This window comes from Panthera tigris, chromosome A3, assembly GCF_018350195.1.
Source record: "Panthera tigris isolate Pti1 chromosome A3, P.tigris_Pti1_mat1.1, whole genome shotgun sequence".
Classification (NCBI taxonomy): Eukaryota; Metazoa; Chordata; class Mammalia; order Carnivora; family Felidae; genus Panthera; species Panthera tigris.
Genome location: NC_056662.1, coordinates 67,686,765 through 67,709,605, shown reverse-complemented (window position 1 = coordinate 67,709,605; position 22,841 = coordinate 67,686,765). Strand labels below are relative to the sequence as shown.

General features: G+C 41.5%; 1 protein-coding gene and 1 long non-coding RNA gene across 4 annotated transcripts in view; one reads left to right on the top strand and one right to left on the bottom strand.

The window, feature by feature from the left end:
* Positions 1–22,841, bottom strand: part of LOC122237314 — a 60,982-nt gene that overhangs the window by 17,544 nt on the left and 20,597 nt on the right. The gene's annotated exons all lie outside the window — the stretch shown is intronic.
* FSHR (follicle stimulating hormone receptor) overlaps positions 1–22,841 on the top strand; it is a 171,960-nt gene that overhangs the window by 143,242 nt on the left and 5,877 nt on the right. For all 3 annotated transcript variants that reach the window (XM_042981354.1, XM_007084696.2, XM_007084698.2), the window contains 5 exons: positions 360–431; positions 1,818–1,895; positions 6,875–6,943; positions 7,052–7,126; positions 20,120–20,305. In XM_042981354.1, the coding sequence (XP_042837288.1) occupies positions 360–431; positions 1,818–1,895; positions 6,875–6,943; positions 7,052–7,126; positions 20,120–20,305 (480 nt within the window). The remainder of the gene's footprint in view (positions 1–359; positions 432–1,817; positions 1,896–6,874; positions 6,944–7,051; positions 7,127–20,119; positions 20,306–22,841) is intronic.

Here is a 22,841-nt window from a genome sequence, read left to right as displayed (position 1 = left end):
TATGTGAAGGTGGGAAACAAAGGGTGATTTAGGAACATTTTGTTATCTAGTTACAAGTTGCTTTTTGATCATGTTAACTTATCTTAAAAAAAAAAAAAAGAGCATTGTGCATGTGGCATACCAGCCCCTTTCTGCCTTAAGTATAAGTTTATTTTCTCCAAGGAATCAATACCTTGCTAGACCTTGGTCACAGCCTTAAAATAGAAAGGGTAAGCATGAGTCAAGAATATTATGGGATTTTCTGGTAGGTTTTTCTGATAGCTCAAAATCGTTATTTTGAATTTGGAAAGCTCATACCTTAGCAATTGTTAAGATAGCCATGTTCACTTTTTTCTCACTCTTATTATGTCTCTCTCTAGGTTAATATCCAACACAGGTATTAAGCACTTGCCAGCTGTTCACAAGATTCAATCTCTCCAAAAGGTTCTACTGTAAGTTTTTCCTTGAGTATTTACCTAATCAATAGATGCTTGCCCAACAGCCACTGGGCCTGTAATATGTATTGTTTAGCCTACATCCTCCAAATATGTCACTCTGGGTAAGCAGAGGTAGTAAGGCCAAGAGCAAGCAACCTTGGTTTTACCTGAAAGCCAGCTAAGCTCAGTGTGGAGACAGCAGGCTCCTCAATAAGACTGTTATCAACACAACCAGTTTGTAGCAAATCAAGTAGTCTCTTCTTTCTTCACTATTTAGTGATTTACATGCCCTTCCCACTATAACTACCCCACCACCCCAGTCTTCTCCCACCCTCATCTCTTCCTTTCAGAAGTCTACTATACTAGGCATAAAGAAACCACTTGACAAACAAATTCACACTGTCAGCAAGATAAGCTATTTGCCTTTTCCCAAGATATCTGAATTTTTTTTTTAATTTTTTTTAACCTTTATTTATTTTTGAGACAGAGAGAGACAGAGCACGAACGGGGGAGGGTCAGAGAGTGGGAGGCCCAAAATCTGAAACAGGCTCCAGGCTCTGAGCTGTCAGCACAGAGCCTGACGTGGGGCTCGAACTCACGGACTGTGAGATCACTCCCTGAGCCGAAGTCAAACACTCAACCGACTGAGCCACCCAGGTGCCCCAAGACATCTGAATTTTTAAAGAAGAGGGGGAAAAAAGTGTGTAGTGCCAAGTGTATTTCCAATAGTGAAATTGTAAGAATCTGGAAATGGTAGGGAAGTGGTATAAGGAGCTAAGGACAAAGGGGAAAAGGGAGAGAAAAAGAAAATCTTAACATTTCTCAATTGTTCTAAGCAGTTTACCACTTCTGTATACAGTTTATTTGTTAAATCTGACCCAACAGTCAAGCCTGATGAGAAGATGAGGGACACAAACCAAAAAATAAGACTTTCCCCACCCCTTCATTCAGGAAGAGAAAAATCAATGCTACAATTTTTCCTGTGACCCAGGTAGAAAAGGAGGTCAACTGGCTGTGAGAGGGGGATTGAGACAGGAGGAAGATGAAGTCCCAACTATAGGGAATGGAGAAGTTTGGTTTGGAGGTGAAAGGTAGCTTTGGCATACTGAGCAGTCAAGGATAATAAAGGAGACTCCTAGAACTTTGACACAGTGAAATTAGCTAAGGAAATGTTCAGAGACAAGAGACTGCATGTCTGCAATTTCACTTTTAAGAACGGATATACTGAAGATAAATTAGAGGTCATTTATTTCCCTAACTTTGAACTCATCATCTTTCCAAACAGTAACTGTTCAAACATTGCCTCAACTAAAGACCACATCATGCCAAGGAAATTAAATGCTGGAAGGTTACTTGAGTGGAGCTGGCATAAATACCTAATGTACCTGTTCTTTCTTCTAGAGACATTCAAGATAATATAAACATCCACACAGTCGAAAGAAATTCTTTCGTGGGGCTGAGTTTTGAAAGTATGATTTTGTAAGTAAAGAAAAAAACTCCAGTGGAGTAATATTTGGTTTTTCATTTAATCATCTTTTTCTTAACAGGATGCTCCTTTTGTGTTTAGGTAACTTTGGCATTTCACCATTTAAATTTCTGTCTGGTTCAGTATTTTTCTCTCATTTCCATCTTTGCATTTCAGAATCACAACATGGAGTCATGTTAATAATTTATGATTCTGTGGTGCGATTCAAGTATTTAAAATTGCTCTGTGAGTGATGGTCTCCTGTGATGCAACATCTGTTCTGAAGGACAGAAGAACTCATGCATCAATAAAGCTAGTTATTGCCTGGCAAGGCTTTTGTTGCCCAGAGAAAAAGATCAAGAAGGAGGCTGAATTCAAAAGATATTCTCTCATAACCATGCCAAGCAGCTCCTATTCAACCCCATGCTGGGCATAAGATGACTTCTCATTTTCTTGGAACAATCACGTTTTTTTAATGAGCCTGAGTTACTCCCTCTGACTTTTGGGAATGTTTTTAAATGCACTCTGTGCCATTGATGGACTACTTTGGAATCTCCTGTATTAGGAGCCAGTGTGACAGTTTACCCACTCCCCAAAATGGCCAAGAAATAGAGTGCTAGAGTCTGCCCAAGAGTTTGTGGGACCCATGAAAGTTAGGTTAACAGAATGGCATTTGGGAAACTGGTAATTGCCATTACATCTGTAAAGAAAGCATTTTATCCTTCCATTTCACAAATTGTCGCACTTTTAAGAAATATAGTAATGTGTGTGTCTGTTTGTCTTCAAAATATTTCATTATGTACAAAAGGTATGTTCCAGCCAAGAAAGAATTTTAGTCATTTTCAAAGCAGCAACATGATTCAGTGACTACTCAGCAATACAAAAAAGGAAAGGGGGAAGAAACAGAAATGAGGAAATATTGAAGATTAAAGCTAAGCACAGCATTTGATGTAAATTAATTACAAAGAACAACAGAAAGGTTTCAAAGAGACTAGTGGAGGAATTGCAAGTGTGAAGGAAAAAATAAAATCAAAGGCATGTATTCAGAGCATATGTTATTACAACAAAAATTTTTAGTGAGTCCTACCTAAGCCTTGCTTTTAATACACTGATGATATTCAGAATTTATGTACACATGTATTGGAATGAGTTGATGGGGTGTGGGAAACATGAGTGAAGGAGAAAGCAAAATAAATGAATTAAAATATAAACAGAACTAAAAGTGTGCAAAATAAAAGCAACTATTCTAAGACTGAAGAAGGATTAATTTATTCTGACTGGCGTGTGATGTGAGGGTTGAAGGAACAGTTTAATGAGGGAAAGGTGGCTGAGAAAGGAAGTTGTGTCTAAGATAGGCTTTAACGATAAGTGGGATGTAGCCAGGCAAAGAGCAAACAGAAGAAACAGAATCATCAAGGATATGAAGATTAAAAAAAAAAAAAAAAAAAAGAATACGGGAGATAGAAGGAAAAGGGGAAAATAGCAAGTACCTTAGTAACATCAGCCTGGCGGGTTAGAGCACAAACAACAGTGAATGGACTGCCGTCCTACATATGGAAGGAGCCTAGTGATAAAGGTCATCAGTTGTCCCTGGATATCTGTGCTTCTTTAAAACTTGCCTTAACACAGGTGTCATTTTTAAATCTAGTGATTCAAAGTCACTTAATGTTATCATGTGGCAAATCTATTAACAGAATATTTTATAAAAATGTATCATTAAGTGGGAGTGTGCTGATATTTCCACTGTTTTCTCCTTTGGCAAGGCATTATTTTTGTCCAGAACACAAGACAGAAGAGCATACTCTCCCAAAGAGGAGAGCTTTCTTGAGAGTCAATACTTCTCAGACATATCTCTAAAGGATAAATTCATTTTTGTGAGAACAAAATCTTTTCTTGACCTCAGATGGTCCTTACCCATAGATAATAGAATCAGAAAATTCATACTCAACACAGCTTAACACTCCAGTTTTTCTTAATTTGGGTGCTACCTCTGGATGCAGGGCCACTTTCTCCCCCTATGAATATTCAGAAAAGGAAGCATGGCAAAATGGCACGGAGGACTGATAACATTTTCTATGCACTGGCATTTTTCAAAATCCTGAGGCCCTGTTCTAAAAATACCTTTATTGTACATATACAACATACATATAAATATTACACACACACATTTTTTTCAAACCCAGTAATGAAGGATTATCAAATACTTGGCTAGTGACTCAGAGGAAAATGAGTGATTAAATGTCCACCATGTTGAGGCCTCTGAGCCCTTTCCCACCCCTACCCTGCAACCAGAGGGTCTGAATGAAAACACCTAGCCGTGGCCAACTAGCAGAACGGCCTCAGATTTGGGGAAAAATTAAATGAGGCTATAGGTCTATCAGCTCCCACACATCCCAGCCATAGAAAAGGCTCACTCCATGTGCATTTCCTCTCTTCCTCAACCGGTTTCTATCTCTCTTGCCTACCCCAGGGAGCTTTAATACGCCAGGTCACCCCCAGCACCTTCACTCTTCAGGCTGAGGGCAATTTCTGCTTCTGGAGCTCCTGAGCCTCTACTAAAGCTACCTATGTGTAAAAATTCGAGAAAACCATGATCCAGTTATTCATTAGTCAATACGGTGCCCAGACTGTCCTTGTCGTCATCATCATCAGGCTTTAAAATGATCATTGTCTCTCTTAAGAGGCTAAGAGTTATACTTCATAAGTGTCAGCTTCTCGTTGTTAGTGGCTGAGTGCTACCACCTCATGTAAATCCCAGGGCAGAGGTTCTGGGCATCACTTGGTTTTTGTGTAAAGATCCATTGTTGACATCAAAAAATTCTACCCCTCTCCCCATATGATGGTATCCATTGATTAAGAAAAGTCCATAAAGACAAAGGTTACTTCAAATACAGTAATTCTTCTAAATTAGCCTCTATGATATGCAATCATAACAACATCTATTTGCAGGAAATATATGTACAGAAAATACTATCTTGTGTTCAGAAACATAGTTGGAGCCCATCTGGATTTACATACCCCTTGTGTTAGATGAAGGGTCAGCCAAACCTGGACCATAAATTAGTACAAGTTTTTAGAAGTGAACATTTTGATTGCAGGGAACATTACCATTGAAAGTAAGTTAAGTAAAATGGTATCCTGTGAAAGAGAAGACAAGAGAAGACAAGACAGGCAAGACAAGACAGGCAAGAGAAGACAGACAGGCAAGAGAAGACAGGCAAGAGAAGACAGACAGGCAAGAGAAGACAGACAGGCAAGAGAAGACAGACAGGCAAGAGAAGACAGGCAAGAGAAGACAGGCAAGAGAAGACAGGCAAGAGAAGACAGGCAAGAAAAGACAGGCAAGAAAAGACAGGCAAGAAAAGACAGGCAAGAAAAGACAGGCAAGAAAGAGAAAGAGAAAGAGAGAGAGAAAGAGAGAGAGAAAGGGAGGGAGGGGGAGAGGGGGTGAGAGAAAGGGAGAGGGGGAGAGAGGGGGAGGGGGAGAGGTGGGGAGGGGGGAGAGAGAGAGAGAAAGCAAGAAATCCACTCTTTTCAATAGACTGCTATTACAAAAAAATTTTTACTCTGTTGTTACATTTTAAATTTAGTGGAAACATTTGTGACATTGCTTTATAAGTGCCTGTATAAAGCATCTATGTAATATCCTCCATTTTGCCTCTTGGCCCACAAAACCTAAAATGTACTGCCTGGCCCTTTACAGAAGTTCGCTAATCTCCTGTGTTTGATCCAAAATCCCAGGGACCTACATCCCACAGGTTAGGGGCAGCTGCTCCAGCAATTCACTACCTGGGAACAGGTTGACAAAGCAGTCAGGAGGCTGGAGAGCTGGGGTGTAGGCAGGTAGTGGCAAGGTTAGTGGGGTGTGGGGGTGTATAGCCACTTCTTGGCCATCAGAACTCACCAATTGGTTACTTATGTTTTAAGAAGATTTATCTGGTTCCTGTCTGGATTTTTTTTTTTTTTTTTTTTAGGTATACTGGTTGTCAGGAAAAAGGAAAAAAACATACTGTTGCTGTCCTGTGATTTTAAGTGTTTCTAGTTACCCATTGCAGGCCAGGAAATAGAGTCCTGAACATGCAGGAGCCTCTCTGGCTCAGTTTTTCAAACACTGAGCCTGACAGGAAAAAGAACCTGACAGCAAATCAAGAGCAGGTGGTCAAAGGCTCCTCAGGCTAAGCTCTCCCAACCTCAATTTTGTTTTTGTTTTCAGATCCATCCAGGAGCACAGCAGTGCTGTGTTGTCAGCCCAAGGTGTCCTTGGGCTCCCCTATCCAGGCAGACCTGCTCACCGTCCTCTGCACACTCAGGATGACTGTTCCACATCCAGCCCCCAACAACCTCAAAGCCCCCTCCTGCTCCCACTCACATTACTGTGCCCTGCCGCAGCCCAGTCTCTGTAATTGATTTCTCTTCCTTTCTGGCTTAACCCAGAGCCACCTCCACAAGCCTTCAATAACCAGGTCCCTATGGGTCACAGGAGATGTTCAGGTTGTCTGACAGCTTAATTAGATCACTTTTTGATGACAGCCAGGCCTGCTGTTATGGATGAGCATGGGTGAGAGACATAAGATCTTAGAGAAAGGGGATACAAAATGTTCTTTGTCTTATAAACACTTGTCCAATGATGGTATGATTTCAGTTCTGCAGGATGGCAGAGATCTTTGTCTTATCCCCCCATGGCATGGTCTCTGCCCACTAATAATGTGTGCAAAGACCTTACAGGATCCAGGTGCTAGGCCTAAGTGTGCCTTTTCAACATTTTTTTTCTGAATAAGTAATACATGCTCATTATACAAATTTCAAGCATCACATAGGTTATATAGTGATAAATCAGCCTCCCTCCCACTCCTGTCCCTGAGCTTTAAGGGTGGCATTTTATTTATGCCAATAACCTGCAATGTCTGACCTTGCCCCAGTGCTTCCAATTATGAAACCCCCTGTATTGTTTGCATCTAACATTATTGGTTTTTTAATGGGCCTTTTATTTCAGATGGCTGAATAAGAATGGCATTCAAGAAATACACAACTGTGCATTCAATGGAACCCAACTAGATGAGCTGTAAGTAGCCCTGACTATCCTTCCAGGCCATTTAGAGGGAAATGGCTCTTAAAACAGTGATATTTATGTGGCTTTGTGTTTCCCTTCTTTCCTCATCTCCATCCCCAGGAATCTAAGTGATAACATTAATTTGGAAGAATTGCCTAATGATGTTTTCCAGGGAGCCTCTGGACCAGTCATTCTGTAAGTAGCTTCTCCTGTTTCCATGTGCTACATATCAACATGTATAACTTAGAAGTCAACTTTCTCCAATTCAGAGAAGCTTCCCATACAGAGCTGGCAATTTTTATTTGTGTTATCTACAAAGACTTACAGGGACAATTTAAGCTGATCCACATAACAGCAACAATAACAACAACAAATATTTAATGAGCCCTTACCAAGCCGCAGTGTTTTAAAAGCTTAAGATGCATTTTCAAATTTAATCCTTATAAAACCTCTGCAGGAGGAGCTATTGTTCCCATTTTAGAGAAGGAAAAACTGACTTCCCTGGAGGGGTTAACTAACTCACCCAAAGCCATTGAAACTTTGGAGCATGCATTTAACATCAAACTGGTCTGACTCATAGCATAGACTCTTAACGACTCTGCTATACATTCCTTCCATGAAAGGGAAAGCACAGTTCTCCTTCCTCACCTTCAATGTCTAGGAGTTTCCTCCCCTGAGAGATCCCCACACACCACTTATTTTTGGATCGTCTTTGCCTTAAATCAGACCTCTTGGGACTCATCCAGTACCTCATAGCCCAGCATGAGGACCTCTCCTCCTGGTGTTGCTTCCTCATCTCAATCTCTCCATGAGGGACTGCCCATATGCTCATCGGCCCCTGCCCCTCCACAGGGGTCATGCTTACTGCCACCTCTTCCCTGACAACCTCAGTCAACAGTGAATTCTTCCTCCTGTGACTTCGACAGCCTTTATGGCTGCAGGGACCCCAATCTCCAAGAGCTTTTTTAAAAACGTGTGTTTTCCTGGGCTCTAAGCAAGACCTACTCCATCTACTGATAAATGTATTGTAGGAAGGAAGGAACCCAGAAGGAAGAAGTCATATGCAAGAAAAAATAGTGAGCAAAGAAATAAGCAAACATATAAAAAAAACTCAAGTATTACTAGGTGATCCTTCTGTGGCCTGCCTAAGGTAAATTTAGGCATTTGAGAGCCACTAGCCTGAACCTCTTGACAGTCAATATCAGTTCCCATGTGTGTGTTTATCTACCTCCCTCCCATCTATCATCACTTTAATTTTCACCCAAAAGCTTATATTCTCCTTCAGGCTGGAATATAGTGTCTCTCTAGCACTAGCCCGTATGGTAGAGCAGAAACTCCAGAGGGTTATTATTCATGACAGAGCATGTGTTTGACCCATATATAGGACTCTAATCGAAAAAGTTCAATGATTATTTCAGTATGGCTGGCTTGAGATGGGCAGTATATGCAAAAGAAGAAAGTATCGGCGTGATGAAAGCAGAGAGGCCAGAGAAGACTACTTCGATTTAAAACCATTCCTTCATCTCTCTAAGCCTTGGTTTCCTCACAGAAAGTTCTTCCTCACAGAAAGCTTATATTCTCAAAAGAGAATCAGACAATAATATACATCGTAATATGACAGGTCATGATGTGTGTTATGAAGTACCAAGTAGTTCATGGGCATGACAAATAGGGAATGCCAGGAATACCATCCATGTGCTTTAATATACCACATACTTAAAATTTGTAATCTTACTGTTTCCTCATCTTCAAGTACTTGGGAGACCAACAGACTTATAGAAAGTGCTGTTGATGTCTTTGACCACCACCAGAGAAGTCTGGCAATTTCACTTACCTAAAAGTCTTAAGGGTTTTGAATGTTCCTAAACACACACCTCTGTTTGTCACAGCAGCATGTGTCTGTGATGGTATAGGTTTCCATATGTTGTTTGCACTGAGTATACTATTAAATCATAGCACCTTAACCACTCTGCTGACAACATTCAAGTTGGACTGGATCCTCCGTGAGCTCAATATCCAGGAAACCAGAACCAGAAGTTGAAAGAGACCCATGAAACATCACACTGCTATTGTAATTGGCAGAGTTTAGACCGGAAACTAGGTCTTCTGCCTCACAGTCCATGTATTCCCACCATATCATGTTGTCTAAAGCACATAAGTATGTCTAATCAAACATCTGAAAGTTATACAATAGGCTGTGAACTAAAATAGAGGAGGAATAATTGTAAGCACCAGACTCCCAGCCTAAGAACACCAGTAAATGATAAATGCAAATAGCACAGAAGAGCATCTCCTACAGGTGCATAAGCAAGTCCCAGGCTGAGGCACTGTGCCATGTGTCTCATCCAAGTGTCTAATGGAGAACACAGACATGAATCCCCCAGCCAGCCCTCCCACAAATGCCAGCAGGAAGAGGGATGTCACCATCACAGGCAGCTCCACAGAGTCCTCAAGTTACAAGTGCATATTTCAATGCTTTTACCACAGGAACCTATCTGGCCAGAATAAAGTGGATAACATTTATAGAAAATCCAAAGGAATTATGAAGCACTTGCCATGACTTAAAAGGGTTGAGAGTGATAATACATTCCCACATCTTTCACCCCAATGCATGAGGATATATGTGCAAGATGATGGCTGAAAGCCCAGCCTATAATTGCTAGTCTCCTTCTTCTCCCCTTAGGGGCAAGAGGATTGATCACCTAAACATCAAGCCTCCTTTCTGGGGTTTTCAGGTTTGTCTGCAGATGTCTTTCCAGCCTCTGCTTGCTGAACTTGGATTCTATGGCCTAGTCCATCTCTTAATCTACAAACTGATAGGCCAACCCCAGCCAAACCCTGGCCTGAGAGTTTCTTGTTTAGGCATGTACAGCAAACTAGCCCACCTCAGGTGCTGTGAGTTAATGAACAGGAGGAGTACAGACTGTGCAGATCACTCAGTGCTCAGTAGATGCTCAGGCTACGGCTCTATGTCTTGGATCCAATTCCCATTCCCCCCACATAAGACTGTGATATGGATGTTTGCATGCAGGAGGTTTACTGAGGAGTGCTATTAGTTTATGAGGGAAGGACTTGCTGAGAACACAATCAGGCTAAGAGGGAAGTTGAACTGCAATGCATTTGCAACAGAAGCCTCAGCTCCCCATGGGGAACTGTGGAATTAAGACGGCCCTTCAAAGTTTGAATTAAGGCAAGGGGCCAGCCCTCTTCATCAACAATCAGGCTGTACCTGGAGAGGAGCCAAATCTTGGCTAAGTTTGAAGAAGGCAGTTGCAGAGTAGAGCTCAGCTATAAGCACCTCGGGTGTAAGTGGTTCTGAGTGTGATCATGCATCACAATCACCAGGCATGGTTGTAAAACCCTAGACTGCTGATTCCCACCCCCAGAGTTTGATTCATCAGGTCAGGAGTTGGCCTAAGAACCTGCATGTCTAATAACCTGCCAGGTGAAGCTGATGTTGCTGGTCTGGAGAGCACATCAAAAATCACTGCACTAGAACCAGTGCTGGGAATTGGGAAACTTCTTCCTGTCTCTGGGATGCCTCCTCCACAAGCAAACTGTGGTCAGTCTTCCTCCCCAACAGACTCAGTTTTTTGTCCTCACAGTAGATACGTGCAAGGGATTCCAAGAGAGCCAAGGAAAGGGTCCCCAAACCAATGATAACTCCTTTATTGAAGGCAAAAATTTTCAGCTGAATGAAAACAGGGAACCTCTGAACACCTGAGGGTACAAGGGTGAGCTGTTCCATCGCAAATAGAAATAGATGTGGAAAAAGCCAGGGGCACACAGACAAGCTCCACTGAGTTTCAGAGGAGCAGCCTAGCACCTTGATTTCCCCCTCTGGTGTCTTGACCATCTGAGTTTTCACCTGATATTCTGAACTCAAGTTTTGTGTGTGGGGTGTGTGTGTGTGTGTGTGTGTGTGTGTGTGTGTGTGTGTGTGTTAAGCAATCAAGCAATTGCTGTTTCCTTGGGTAACTGTTTCCTGTGGGGAAAATTTAATGCATTGCCTTTGTAGGCTGGAGCCAGTACAATCATATTCTGATGGTTTATCAAATTGATTTGGCTATAGCTCAGATTCATTTGATAGTTCAGATTCAAACACTGAGTTATTTGTATAAGAACTATTCTCTTCCATTACCAGTGTACCCACAGTCCTATAGATAGTAAATTGCCTTTTTATTCCGCCTGGGATCATGAAAGAGAGGTCTTCTAGCCATCTGTCAGTGTAGTATACACCAGAAATGTGCTCTCACTTATGGAAATGATTGACCTGTAATAACATCTTTGCTGGGAAAAATAGAAATTGTTCAAATCAAATTTGTGGCACTGGCTATAACACACTTTATTAAATGGGGCACAGAGTGCAATTTAACTCCTGCCTCTCCTGACTCAGCACCTTATTACTGACAGCTGTCTCCCTTTTTGCTTTGTGTCTCAAAATCAGGAATCGTAACAATGTTGAAACAATTTAGGATTACTAAATCTCTTCAGTGCCAGCCATCATCCCCTTATGTCTCCTGTTAGTACTTTTCAGGATTTAAATTCTCAGAAACAGCCACTGCCAAATATAGTATGTGCTGAAATGTTAACCGAAGTGACATCTTAAAAAAAGAAAGACTGCAGTCATTAGACCAGCCTGAAAGACAACGATTAAAAACACAAGCCCACAACTAGCCATGCCCCCGCCTTGTCCAGCTCACCAGCCCCGGGAACGACGTCAGTAATAAACCTTCTCAGCTATTCACTGAGTATATTGGGTCATACATGTCCTACATTTTGTAGATGTTGCTTGAGCACCTACTGTGTATCTGGTACTATGCTAGGTGTAAGGGATGGAGAAATTTAAAAATAAACAGTGCCTGCCCTTAAGTATCTCATTCTGGTCAAGGAAGATATGTTACTGCCCAGAACAATATGCTCTACAGAAATTTTCCTCAGGAGGCTATGCTAATAGAGCAGAATAAGTCTTTGTCATGTGATACAGTGACTTTAACAGGTGAAGTGGTGGTGTGTGGCAAAGAGAGCACTTATGCCTGAATTTCTGCAATGGCCACTTCATCCCTTCCCTCCCTTCAATCCTTTCTCCTTCCAGTTCACCTAACAAGTATTTATAAGCACTTGCTATGTTCCAGGTTCAAGGTTCTCAAGACTAATCCTACAAAACTACAGCTTTCAGTAAGCCATTATTTTGCTCATTATAAATTCTAGACTCTTCCACCTGGCTTTCAAGGCTCAGAGATCTAATTCCATCCCTTTACTCCTCACAATATGGTTACCCAGAATCACCATTCTGAAAACCCCTCACTTGCCATGCTTTGTGTTCTCTCTAAGCCCACCTTTGGCCAATAGTCGTAATAATCCACTTCCATGAAGATGTGAGTAACTGATAATGTCTTATTTTGTTACCCCACCCCCATCCCTGTATATTCACATCTTAGGCATGGAAAATGTTTTTACAAAGAAATTGAAATCTAACAATAGATTTCCAATCCATGCACAAAGATTGTAGCCAGGAAAAAGATAAAGTTTTAGGGGAACACAGAGCAAAAATGGAAATACTAATAGTAAAGTCTCAAACCACACTCAACACTATCCACTTATCTTTGTTCCTGCTGGTATAAATTTCTATGGATTTTTCTTAATCCATGCAGATATCAGAAACATTTTTCTGTCAGTCCAAAATTTGAAAGTCTTGACAGGTCCCATGTTTATTCACTACAGCAAGTATCCAGCAAGCTTTAAGTAAATACTTCTATAAAGACTTTTATTTCCCTTATCACCCAGGAACCACTTTCCTTAAGACTGGCCTTACTGAACTATAAGTGACTCTACATTTGTCTCTTACCAACCACTCCCTCCTTTCAACATCCACCAGAAGATCCAGATCCCAGGTCACTGACAAGATATTTTAGCCTCATAGCAGCAAAGCCACCTAGCACTTATGACAACAGATCACATATTCCGTAGCTGTAATAAGGAGCTGGCTCCAGAAAACTGAGCAGGCAGAAAGGCACCAAAACTTCCCAACCAGGCTTCCCAGTCTAACACCTAGGTAATGGACTGCAGTCAGGTCAATCCACCCAATACATGATTCTGCTGCTTCTCTCATACACATCTATTTATCTATCTATCATACACATCTATATGCACAAGGTTGCTCCCTTCCTTGGTGCCTTTGATACTTTCAGTCACCGCTTTGCTGAGCAACCTTGAAATCCAGATTTCCTCTCTCAGTCTGCCCCACAGCCTTCTCCCTTTATTGTTTTTAAATATTTCTTTGTTTAGGGGAGAGCACAAGCAACAGAGGAGCAGAGAGAGGGGACAGAGGCTATGAAGCGGGTTCTGTGCTGACAGGCTGATAGCAGCAAGCCCAATGTGGGGCTTGAACTCAGGAATCGTGAGATCATGACCTGAGCCAAAGTCAGATGCTCAACCAACTGAGCCACCCAGGTGCCCCAACAGCCTTCTCCTTTTAGAATGACTGTCCTGTAAGACTTGCTCCACTCTGATTTGCATTATGATACTAATAATGAAGCATCTCTGCTAATCAGATAACTATCTTCTGAATAGATTGAGAGCCCAGTACTGTGCTAGATACAGTGCATAACCCGTAAGTAGCTTAATAATCCTGGCTCTCAGAGCATTTGAAATCTGAGCAGACAAAACAAACATACATGAACATACTTTTTTTCATGATATCATTTCATGGTATTAAATATCATTTCATATTGTTTGAAATGATAGAAGGGATAACACAAGGTGGGAGATTCTTTGAAACTGCTGGAAGTCAGGGGACAACACAGTTGGCTGGAGTGACCTAGCTCTTCCTTTTCCATATTCTTATTCAGCGTCACTTCTCAGTGGATCTTCAAACAAATCAACAATTTTCTGGGTGCTTACTACATGAAAGTCACTGGTGAGAATGCAAGGAGTCCTCTGCCATGAAGCAGAGAGAAAATCCAAGTACAAAGAGCTAGCATATAGGGGCTCCTGGGTGGCTCAGCTGGTTAAGCTTCTGACTTCAGCTCAGGTCATGATCTCACAGTTCATGGTTAGAGCCCTGCATGGGGCTCTGTGCTGATGGCTCAGAGCCTGGAGCCTGCTTCATATTCTGTGTCTCCCTCTCTCTGCCCCTCCCCTACTTGCACTCTGTCTCTCAAAAATAAACATAAAAGAAATATTTTTTATAGCTAGCATATAAAATAAAAGCTAGTAAGTGGTGAGAAAGGCATAAGATCCATGGGATATAATACTATTGCACTCTTAATGGCTTTCAAGGAAAAATATCTCTACAACTGTTAAAAATTATGGAGATGACAGAATCACAGAGACTTCCATGGGAGTCTATTTTGGATCCCTATTATGGCATAGAAACTATTCTGAAACTTACTGACTCAAAATAATCATCCCATCTTGCTCATAATCTAGTGTTTCAGAAAAGTGGGTAGCCTATCTCTGATCCAAGTGATATCAAGTCAGGTAGTAAGGCTGGGGGATCTATTTCCAAGTAGTCCCCTTCACTCACATGCCTTGTGCATTTGTCCTCCTTCTATTGCTCTCTCTCTATACACACACACACACACACACACACACACACACACACGTGCACACACACAGATAGCATTTCATCTCATTCTCTGGGATCTCTACACATAGCTTAGACTTTTCCCAGCACAGCAGTCTCAGGGTATTTAGAGTTCTTTCATGGCATCTTAGGGCTCTCTAAGAGCAATATAGGAACTGTCAGCACTCTTAAAGGCAAGGTCTAGAACTGGTAAAGCAACACTTTCATCATATGCTATTACAATCCAAAGACATTGTAGGTCAGCCTGAATTCAAGGGAAGAGCAAATAGACCCTGTATGGAAAGAATGTAAAGAATTTATAGCCATCTTTAATCTACCCCAGTGTATAAGAGGAGGGCATTCCATGGAATCTAATAATTTGGGGTGTTTTTTTTGGTTTGTTTGTTTCAGAAATCTTCATTTAATGTGATATTTTTTATATTCTGAACTCAAGGGAGGTGCATATCTAAGAAAAAATAGTTTTCTGTTTTATATTTATTGCTTTTAAAAATATGAAAAATGTTCATGGCAGGTAATGATTGCCCTGGCTTCAATTGTTCCTGAAGGACTTTTTATACTTTCATCTCATTCCTTGAATGGAGCCTTGAATTATTTTAGACAAAATGAAGTTTTTGCTTTCTTCCACATTTGAGCGGGGAGGAAAAAGCCAGATGAAACAAGAACATGAACTCAGAGCCCAGAGTGAGTGTCAATAGCAGAACTGGTCAGTGGAACAATTGTGTTGAAAACAGAAACTAAAGAGATTTTCTAGGGCAGAGAAAAATACTGAGAAGCTCTGGACCAATAGGAAGTATAAGTGGAGAGCAGGCCAGGACAGCTGGATCATCTACCAGTGGAATGTGAAGACTTAGCACAGGGTTGAAGGTTTATGGGTCAGGCTCTTATCTCCAGGGACCCCAGTTCTCAAGAATCAAAATACTTAGGAGATAATTTAGAGAAGACACCTTGGAATGCCAGAACTTTTACCTTACGGTGATAGTAATGAATGTTGTGAGAAATAGTTAAATCCCAGGCATGTGTGGAAAATAAAGCCAAGATATTCTGTTGAGGGTTTGCATATGGAATGTGAGAGAGAGAGGCACCAAGCATGACTTACAAGTTTTTCCAACTGGAAAGGCCATAAGTGGAACAGGTTTGGGAGGGACAATCAGGAGCTCAGTTTTAATATCCAAAGTTTGGCCTTCCCATTAGACATCCATCCAAGAAGAGATTTTTTTTTAATTTTTTTTTATGTTTATTTATTTTTGAGACAGAGAGAGACAGAGCATGAACGGGGGAGGGGCAGAGAGAGAGGGAGACACAGAATCGGAAGCAGGCTCCAGGCTCTGAGCCATCAGCCCAGAGCCCGATGCGGGGATTCGAACTCACAGACCGTGAGATCGTGACCTGAGCTGAAGTCGGAGGCCTAACCGACTGAGCCACCCAGGCGCCCCATCCAAGAAGAGATTTTAAGGAAGCAGCTGAACGTAAGAGTCTGCAGTTCAGGAGAGCAGAGTAATCTAGAGATAAATATAGGGGATCCATCAACATATAAATGGTGTTTAAGCTGTAAGACTAGATGACTAGACCCACAGATTAAGTGAAAATAGAGAAAAGAAGTCTAGGCTCTGAGCCCATGGGTACTCCAACAGTTGGAGGTCAAGGAGCAATTAGCAAAGAAACATCCAAAGCTTTAGGAGACAAATATTACTAGATATAAAGCAAGTCACCAGGAAGATCTAAAAAGTTTCAATTTCCATGTACCTGAAGTATTTCATAAATATATAAGGCAAAACGTGACAAAACTAAAAGTAGCAGTATACAAATCCAAAATCATAGTTGGAGATTTTAATTCACTTCTCTCAGTAATGATAGAACAAACAAGCAAAAAATCAGGAAGCATACAGAATAATTTGAGTAACAGATACCAAGTTTATCCAATTTGTCAATACTAACAAGGAGGGGACTAAGTGAAATATACATCAGTATTACATATATGTAATCATTAGCTCTCAAATGTAAATTTGCCTAAATATCAAGCAGAGTATAAGTAGTCCAAATATTAGCATTGGTAGGTAACCACTACTAAAGCTAGGACTTGAGCAAATGAGTAGAAGCTGGATCCTCAGAAGATCTAATGACACATGGAATCACACACTTAACTTTTACCCTTCATCTTACCCTCTAATTTCCCACCAGTTTCATTTGCTAAACCCAACTGAAAGCTGACTGACAAGGTATCTGGGAAATGGAACCTGCAGAGGCCATCCATCCTGCAATACAGAGTAGAGCATAAAGAAGGACACAGAATGGATGGGAGAGAAACCAGACAAATGACCCACATATCACATCCATGTTTTGTACTTCATCAAAGTACAATGGGGAGTCATCGAAGAGTTTTAAGAAGGAAGCCATAATCTGGGTGGTTTTTTTTTTTTAATGCCAATCTGCAGTGTAAGGATTGCATTGGGGAGAGAGAGATGGTTGTGATGGTTAATTTTATTTGTCAACTTGACTGGGCTGTGGGATGCCCAGATAAGAAGTAAAACATTTATGAGTCTACCCATGAAACTGTTTCCAGAAGAAATTAGCATTTGAATCAGTAGACTGAGTAAGGAAGATCACCCCCCTCTATGTAGGTAGGCATCATTCCATCAGTTAGGGCCCAAAAGGAACAAAAAGGCAGAGAAAAGGCAAATTTGCTTGCTTTCTTCTTGAGCTGGAATATCTATCTTCTCCTAGCCTCAGACATTGGAGCTCCTGGTTCTTGGGCCTCCAGATTCTGGAACTTAGACCAGTGGCCTTCCTGGTCCCCAGGCCTTTGAGCTTGGATTCAACTATACCTCCAGCTTTCCTAATTCTCCAGCTTACAGATAGCATAGCACAGGATTTCCCAGCCTTCATAACCTCATGAGGCAATTCCCACAATAAATTTCTTCCTATTTATCTCTTTATATCCTATACTAGTTCTATTACTCTGGAGAACCCTTGTGAATGCCATGGTCACAAGCACAACAGTTATGAGGCTACTGTCTTTGTCTAGGCCGAAACTACAGAAACTAAAGTGGTACCAGAGGAATAGATGGATTTCAAACAGATATAAAGTCAGGCCTCAGATGACGAAACCCAATGTCCAAGTGAGGAAGAGGTGGGAGTCAAGGACAACTTCCAGTTTCCATCTTGAGCAACAGAGGAAAATGGAGGAGTCATTTGCTGAGAAGGGAAAAACAAAAGGAGGAACATATTTAAATAGAAGGTGGTAAATTCGGTTTTAATACTTGAAAGTCATCAACATAGTGGGGTATGATGGACAACTGATTATCTGGACCTGGGTTCAGACATAGGATCTGAGCTGGAACATACATTCAGAAGCCATCAGCATATCTCCAGTATCTGAAACCAGAGAAGTGAGTAATATCTGAGAATGTTATATACTGTCCGAAAGGTACCAAAGTTTGGAGAAACTCCAATATTTAAAGAAAAGATAGAAGAGAAAGAATAACAAAATCCAGAGTCAAAGAAGAGGTCAGAAAAAATTAAAGAGAATGTGATGCCACGAAAAAGTCTCAGGAAGAATGTTTTACACATGAAATATAATTGAGAAATCAAGAAGGTTAGAATGAAACTGTGGCCTTGGAAAGTATTGTTTCTCTAGGGTTTGGGTAGAAACCATGTTGCATTGTAAGGAAAAAGTGACATCCGTTATTAAAAACTGTTTTAAGTTTGATTGGGAAAAGGAGATGACAAATAGGGTAGAAATTAGAGGTGGGTTTCAGTGGACAACAGGAAGCATACAGAATTTGGGAAAGGAAATGAAGGACATAATGAAAACAAGGTTTTGAGAATGTCATTTTCACCAGACTTTGAGAACACATGGGGTAACAAATGCATTTTCATACCCCCAAGTTTATTGTTCTGAGTGCCCACTACTTTTACTTACAGGAAATGCAGACATTAGAAGTTTCTCCTTCCCCATATATATCCAAGGTCCCCAGGGGTGCTGAGACCTTATTATCACGTGCTACTGCCCCCATCAGAATCACTCCTTCATGGCCAACCTGCTGGCTCCAACAGGTCTAAGCTGGTACCATTTAGAGCCCCATGCTGCCACTAGCTGGTCTTGGTTGTTGTGAGAGTTGCAGCTGCCAACCATGCTGCCAGAAAGGCACCCAATGTCACTGGTATGGCTACCAGAAGTCCTCCAGGGACACAAACTTGATTAAAATGCGCATTTCTGGGGACTTCCATGTAGACCTCTGCTAATTTGCCCAAGCAGAGACTCCTACAAGGCAAAAAAACTGTATGAGAGACACCGAGACAGAGACAGAGAGAGAGAGACAGAGACACTGACCGAGAGACCGAGAGAGACCAAGAGACCGAGAGAGACCAAGAGACCGAGAGAGACAGAGACAGAGAGAGAGAGAGAGACAGAGACAGAGAGACAGAGAGAGACAGAGACAGAGAGACAGAGAGAGAGACAGAGAGAGACAAAGAGAGACAGAGACAGAGAGAGACAGAGACAGAGAGAGACAGAGACAGAGAGAGAGACAGAGAGAGAGACAGAGAGAGAGACAGAGAGAGAGACAGAGAGAGAGACAGAGAGAGAGACAGAGAGGTGTTTACTAAAAATACCTGCAATTTATTAAGTGCTGTTTATTGGCCAGGAAGTTTCCTGTGTACTTTAACTCATTTAATTGTCCCAACAACCCTTTGAGGCAGCTGTGATTATTACCATTCCTATTTTATGGCTGAGGAAACAGAAATAGAGAAGTGACATTACTTTATCAAGATCACAAATCTAATAGGTAGAGGGACAGGATACATACACAGGATAGTCTGGCTATACTCATAATCACCACTCTCTATTGCCATTTCAACTTTGTGCTGAGGGTGCCTCTACTGTCCACCAGACTCCTCTTACCCTTATGGTGTTTCTTCTCACACTTTTCTGAAATTTGGCCACAGATTCCACCCTCACTCATCTCAAGTATTTTTTGTAGCTAGCTTTATAGTGGGGAGGAAATGGCTTCCATTTCTTCAATTGATGTAAATTAGTGGATATCTATTCCAGACAGACTATAGAAGGGGAGATGGCTATAGTTAAGCCCCAGATCAGGCATGATGTGTGTATAACCAGTAATCAGAGAGCCCTGATCTAAGTCTTCCTACTGCAAACCCAAGCGCCAGGGCTCTAGGGGACCACATGTCCTAGTAGCTATATATTGATCTGACTGAGATGTGTTGGGTCAATTGGCATCACCCTCCTCACTCGTGTAAGAATATCACTACTACAGGGGCGCCTGGGTGGCGCAGTCGGTTAAGTGTCCGACTTCAGCCAGGTCACGATCTCGCAGTCCGTGAGTTCGAGCCCCGCGTCAGGCTCTGGGCTGATGGCTGGGAGCCTGGAGCCTGTTTCCGATTCTGTGTCTCCCTCTCTCTCTGCCCCTCCCCCGTTCATGCTCTGTCTCTCTCTGTCCCAAAAATAAATAAAAAACGTTGAAAAAAAAATTTAAAAAAAAAAAAAAAAGAATATCACTACTACATCGGCAATTTTGCCTGCTAACCAAGCAGAAAATTTTAGGTCCATAATAATCAGGTTTATTTACATTTTCTCCTTATAGAGACATTTCAAGAACCAGGATCCATTCCCTGCCTAGCTATGGCTTAGAAAATCTTAAGAAGCTTCGGGCCAAGTCAACATACAACTTGAAAAAGCTTCCCAGTCTGGATAAGTTTGTCGCACTCATGGAGGCCAGCCTCACCTACCCTAGCCACTGCTGTGCCTTTGCAAACTGGAGACGGCCAATGTGAGTCTTCCCATGTCCATCCCTTGAGCCCCACTTGGGAATTTCTACAACGCAGAACTTGGTCCCTAACTTCCACGTATCTGCAGCATGAAGAGAATCCACTTGTAGAGAGACCTCGCTGATGAAAGACCTTAGGCATATTCTAGATTGCAGCTTCAGTATTGTGAAGGGTTTCTCATTTTCTTGAAAATGGGCTCACAAGAGAGGGCTACCCACATGGTAGATGACCTTCCAAATATTAAATGAAGTAACATGAAAAACACCGAGCATAATGCCTGACTCATAGCTGATGTTTAATGAACATTTGCCCCCCTTTTCCTTGGTACCAATATGGATTTGTCCTTCAAGTCTCCAACTCTGCACCCTATAAATGTCCCAGGGACCATCAAAATCAACTTTGGATGGGAGAAGCGTAAATGCCATTCAAGTGACTGATGCACCCATCCACAATATGTCCTAACCACTCAAGGCTCCCTAATCCATCTTTGGATCTTAGCACATCACAGGCAGGACAAAGATTGGGACATCTGTTCACTTTGGCTTTCAAGGTTGGTCAGATCTGAGAAAGCCCAGAAAAGCAGGTAATCCAAACAGAGACTAAAACCAGGAGGTAACTGGTTAAAAAGATGAATGAATCATAGAGAGGATCTGGTAAGAGTGGAGGGGCAATATTTTTGAGATTGCACAAAAATGTCCCAGGCATTTAAAGACTCAATTGCAGATAGAATGTACTGGATATCAGGAGTTCTCAAAGCCCTCCACCTCCCCTGAGCTCACTGACACAATCCACATACAGTTACACTCAGATGGTGCCTTATCACACTCTTGTGTAGTACCCCAGCACTAATACAGCTTCCCTGTGTTGTCATTTCACTGTATAGTATAATCCCCTCTATTGTTCAACCTTTAATACATACTTATCTGCCCATGTAGACATAGCCCCTGCTCAAAAGCAAGATAAAACAAAAATGAAACAGATAGTATATACCCTAAATTGTTTTCAAAGTAACTAGGAGTCCACACTCACACCCATTTGAAGGATTTGCAGAAAAGAGGCTACTTTTCAGAAATAGCATGCATCACTGAAAAACTATCCAGAATTGGACACTCCTCACACATTAGCTCCAGGGCCAGGGAATTTCTTCCTAAGGACTAGAATCAGGATGCATAAGGGGTTGGGCTGAAGCACACAAGGTTTGAGGTTTTATATTCCAGGTAAGAGTTATTCCAGCAGGGACAAGAAAGATACCAATTTGCTGGCAAAACCCTGGAACTGAATACCCTTCAGGAAAAAAATCTCCAAAGAAGTCAAGATCACTATAAGAGCTGCATGTGATATGCTGCCTGGCCCAGTGTTAGGAGTATTGCTCATACTCCTCTGGTCTTGCCACCCCCTGGTAGCATAGATGCAGCCTCAGGGTTCCCAACCAGAAATCTTCAAGTCTGTCTCACATTGTCCCATGACCTTCCCTGATTGCCCCCAGACCACCTGGCTCTCACCCTTTCTAGGTCCCTATTGTAATTGACCATCAGGGCCTGTCTGGTACAGCAAAAGAGAGGATCGCCCCTCTCCTAGGAAGAGATGCCAAAACAGAGTAACAAATATTGCAGTGGGCCTTTAGCCCTTATATTTAACAAACTCACACCCACAAACACAAAATAAAATAGTTATATATTCATGAGATAAATTGCAGGGTTTTTTTTTTTAATGGTGTCATTTCATCCTATACCATAGGTGTGGTTTAGTAATGAGATTCAAATTTAAAGTTGTACAATACAATTGTTCTTACAATCCGCATTTAGAAACAATGCGCAAGATGTAAGCATTAAGCCCTTGTGACTATGAGGTTTTGGCCAAGGGCCCTCTCACAGAAAGACTTGGTTAACCACACCCCTCATCTGTCCTTGAACCATTTATCTCTTTGTCATAGTTCAACACTTAGCTTCCAAAGTTATTTTGCTCATTTTGTGATTTCAGTTTTAGGCTTTCTCTTCACAACTAGATTTTAAATTGATTCACTGTGGCATATACATCTAAATACCCACACAGGGCCTGGGTCCCAACATGAACTAAGTAACCACCATCATCTGTCTTGGTATTGCTCATATTTGCTAAGGTCTCATTGCCGGGTCCCGTTAAACTTTGCACCTTTATCTCCTGTAATTCTTACAAAGGCAATAGTATTTTTATTCCCTCCTCACAGAGGCAGAACCTGAGCCTCGGAGACAGTACATAATTTGACCAACACCATCCAGCTCAGATCCAAACCCTTTTCTTTGTTTCCCAACTCAAGCTCTGGGCCACTCCACTACACACTTTGCAACCATCAGCTCATTAATTTATTGGGATTCAAGAAAACTATTTTTTAAAAATGACCCTAAACTGATCTCCCAACTCTTTATGATGCTTATTATTTGCTAACGTACTGCAGAAGAAACACCATATTCCCTCATTTCTATTTTTGTTTCTATTCTTTTCTAAGAGACATACATTGTTTACGTTTTCCACATTCATGTGGCTGATCACTTCTGTTTC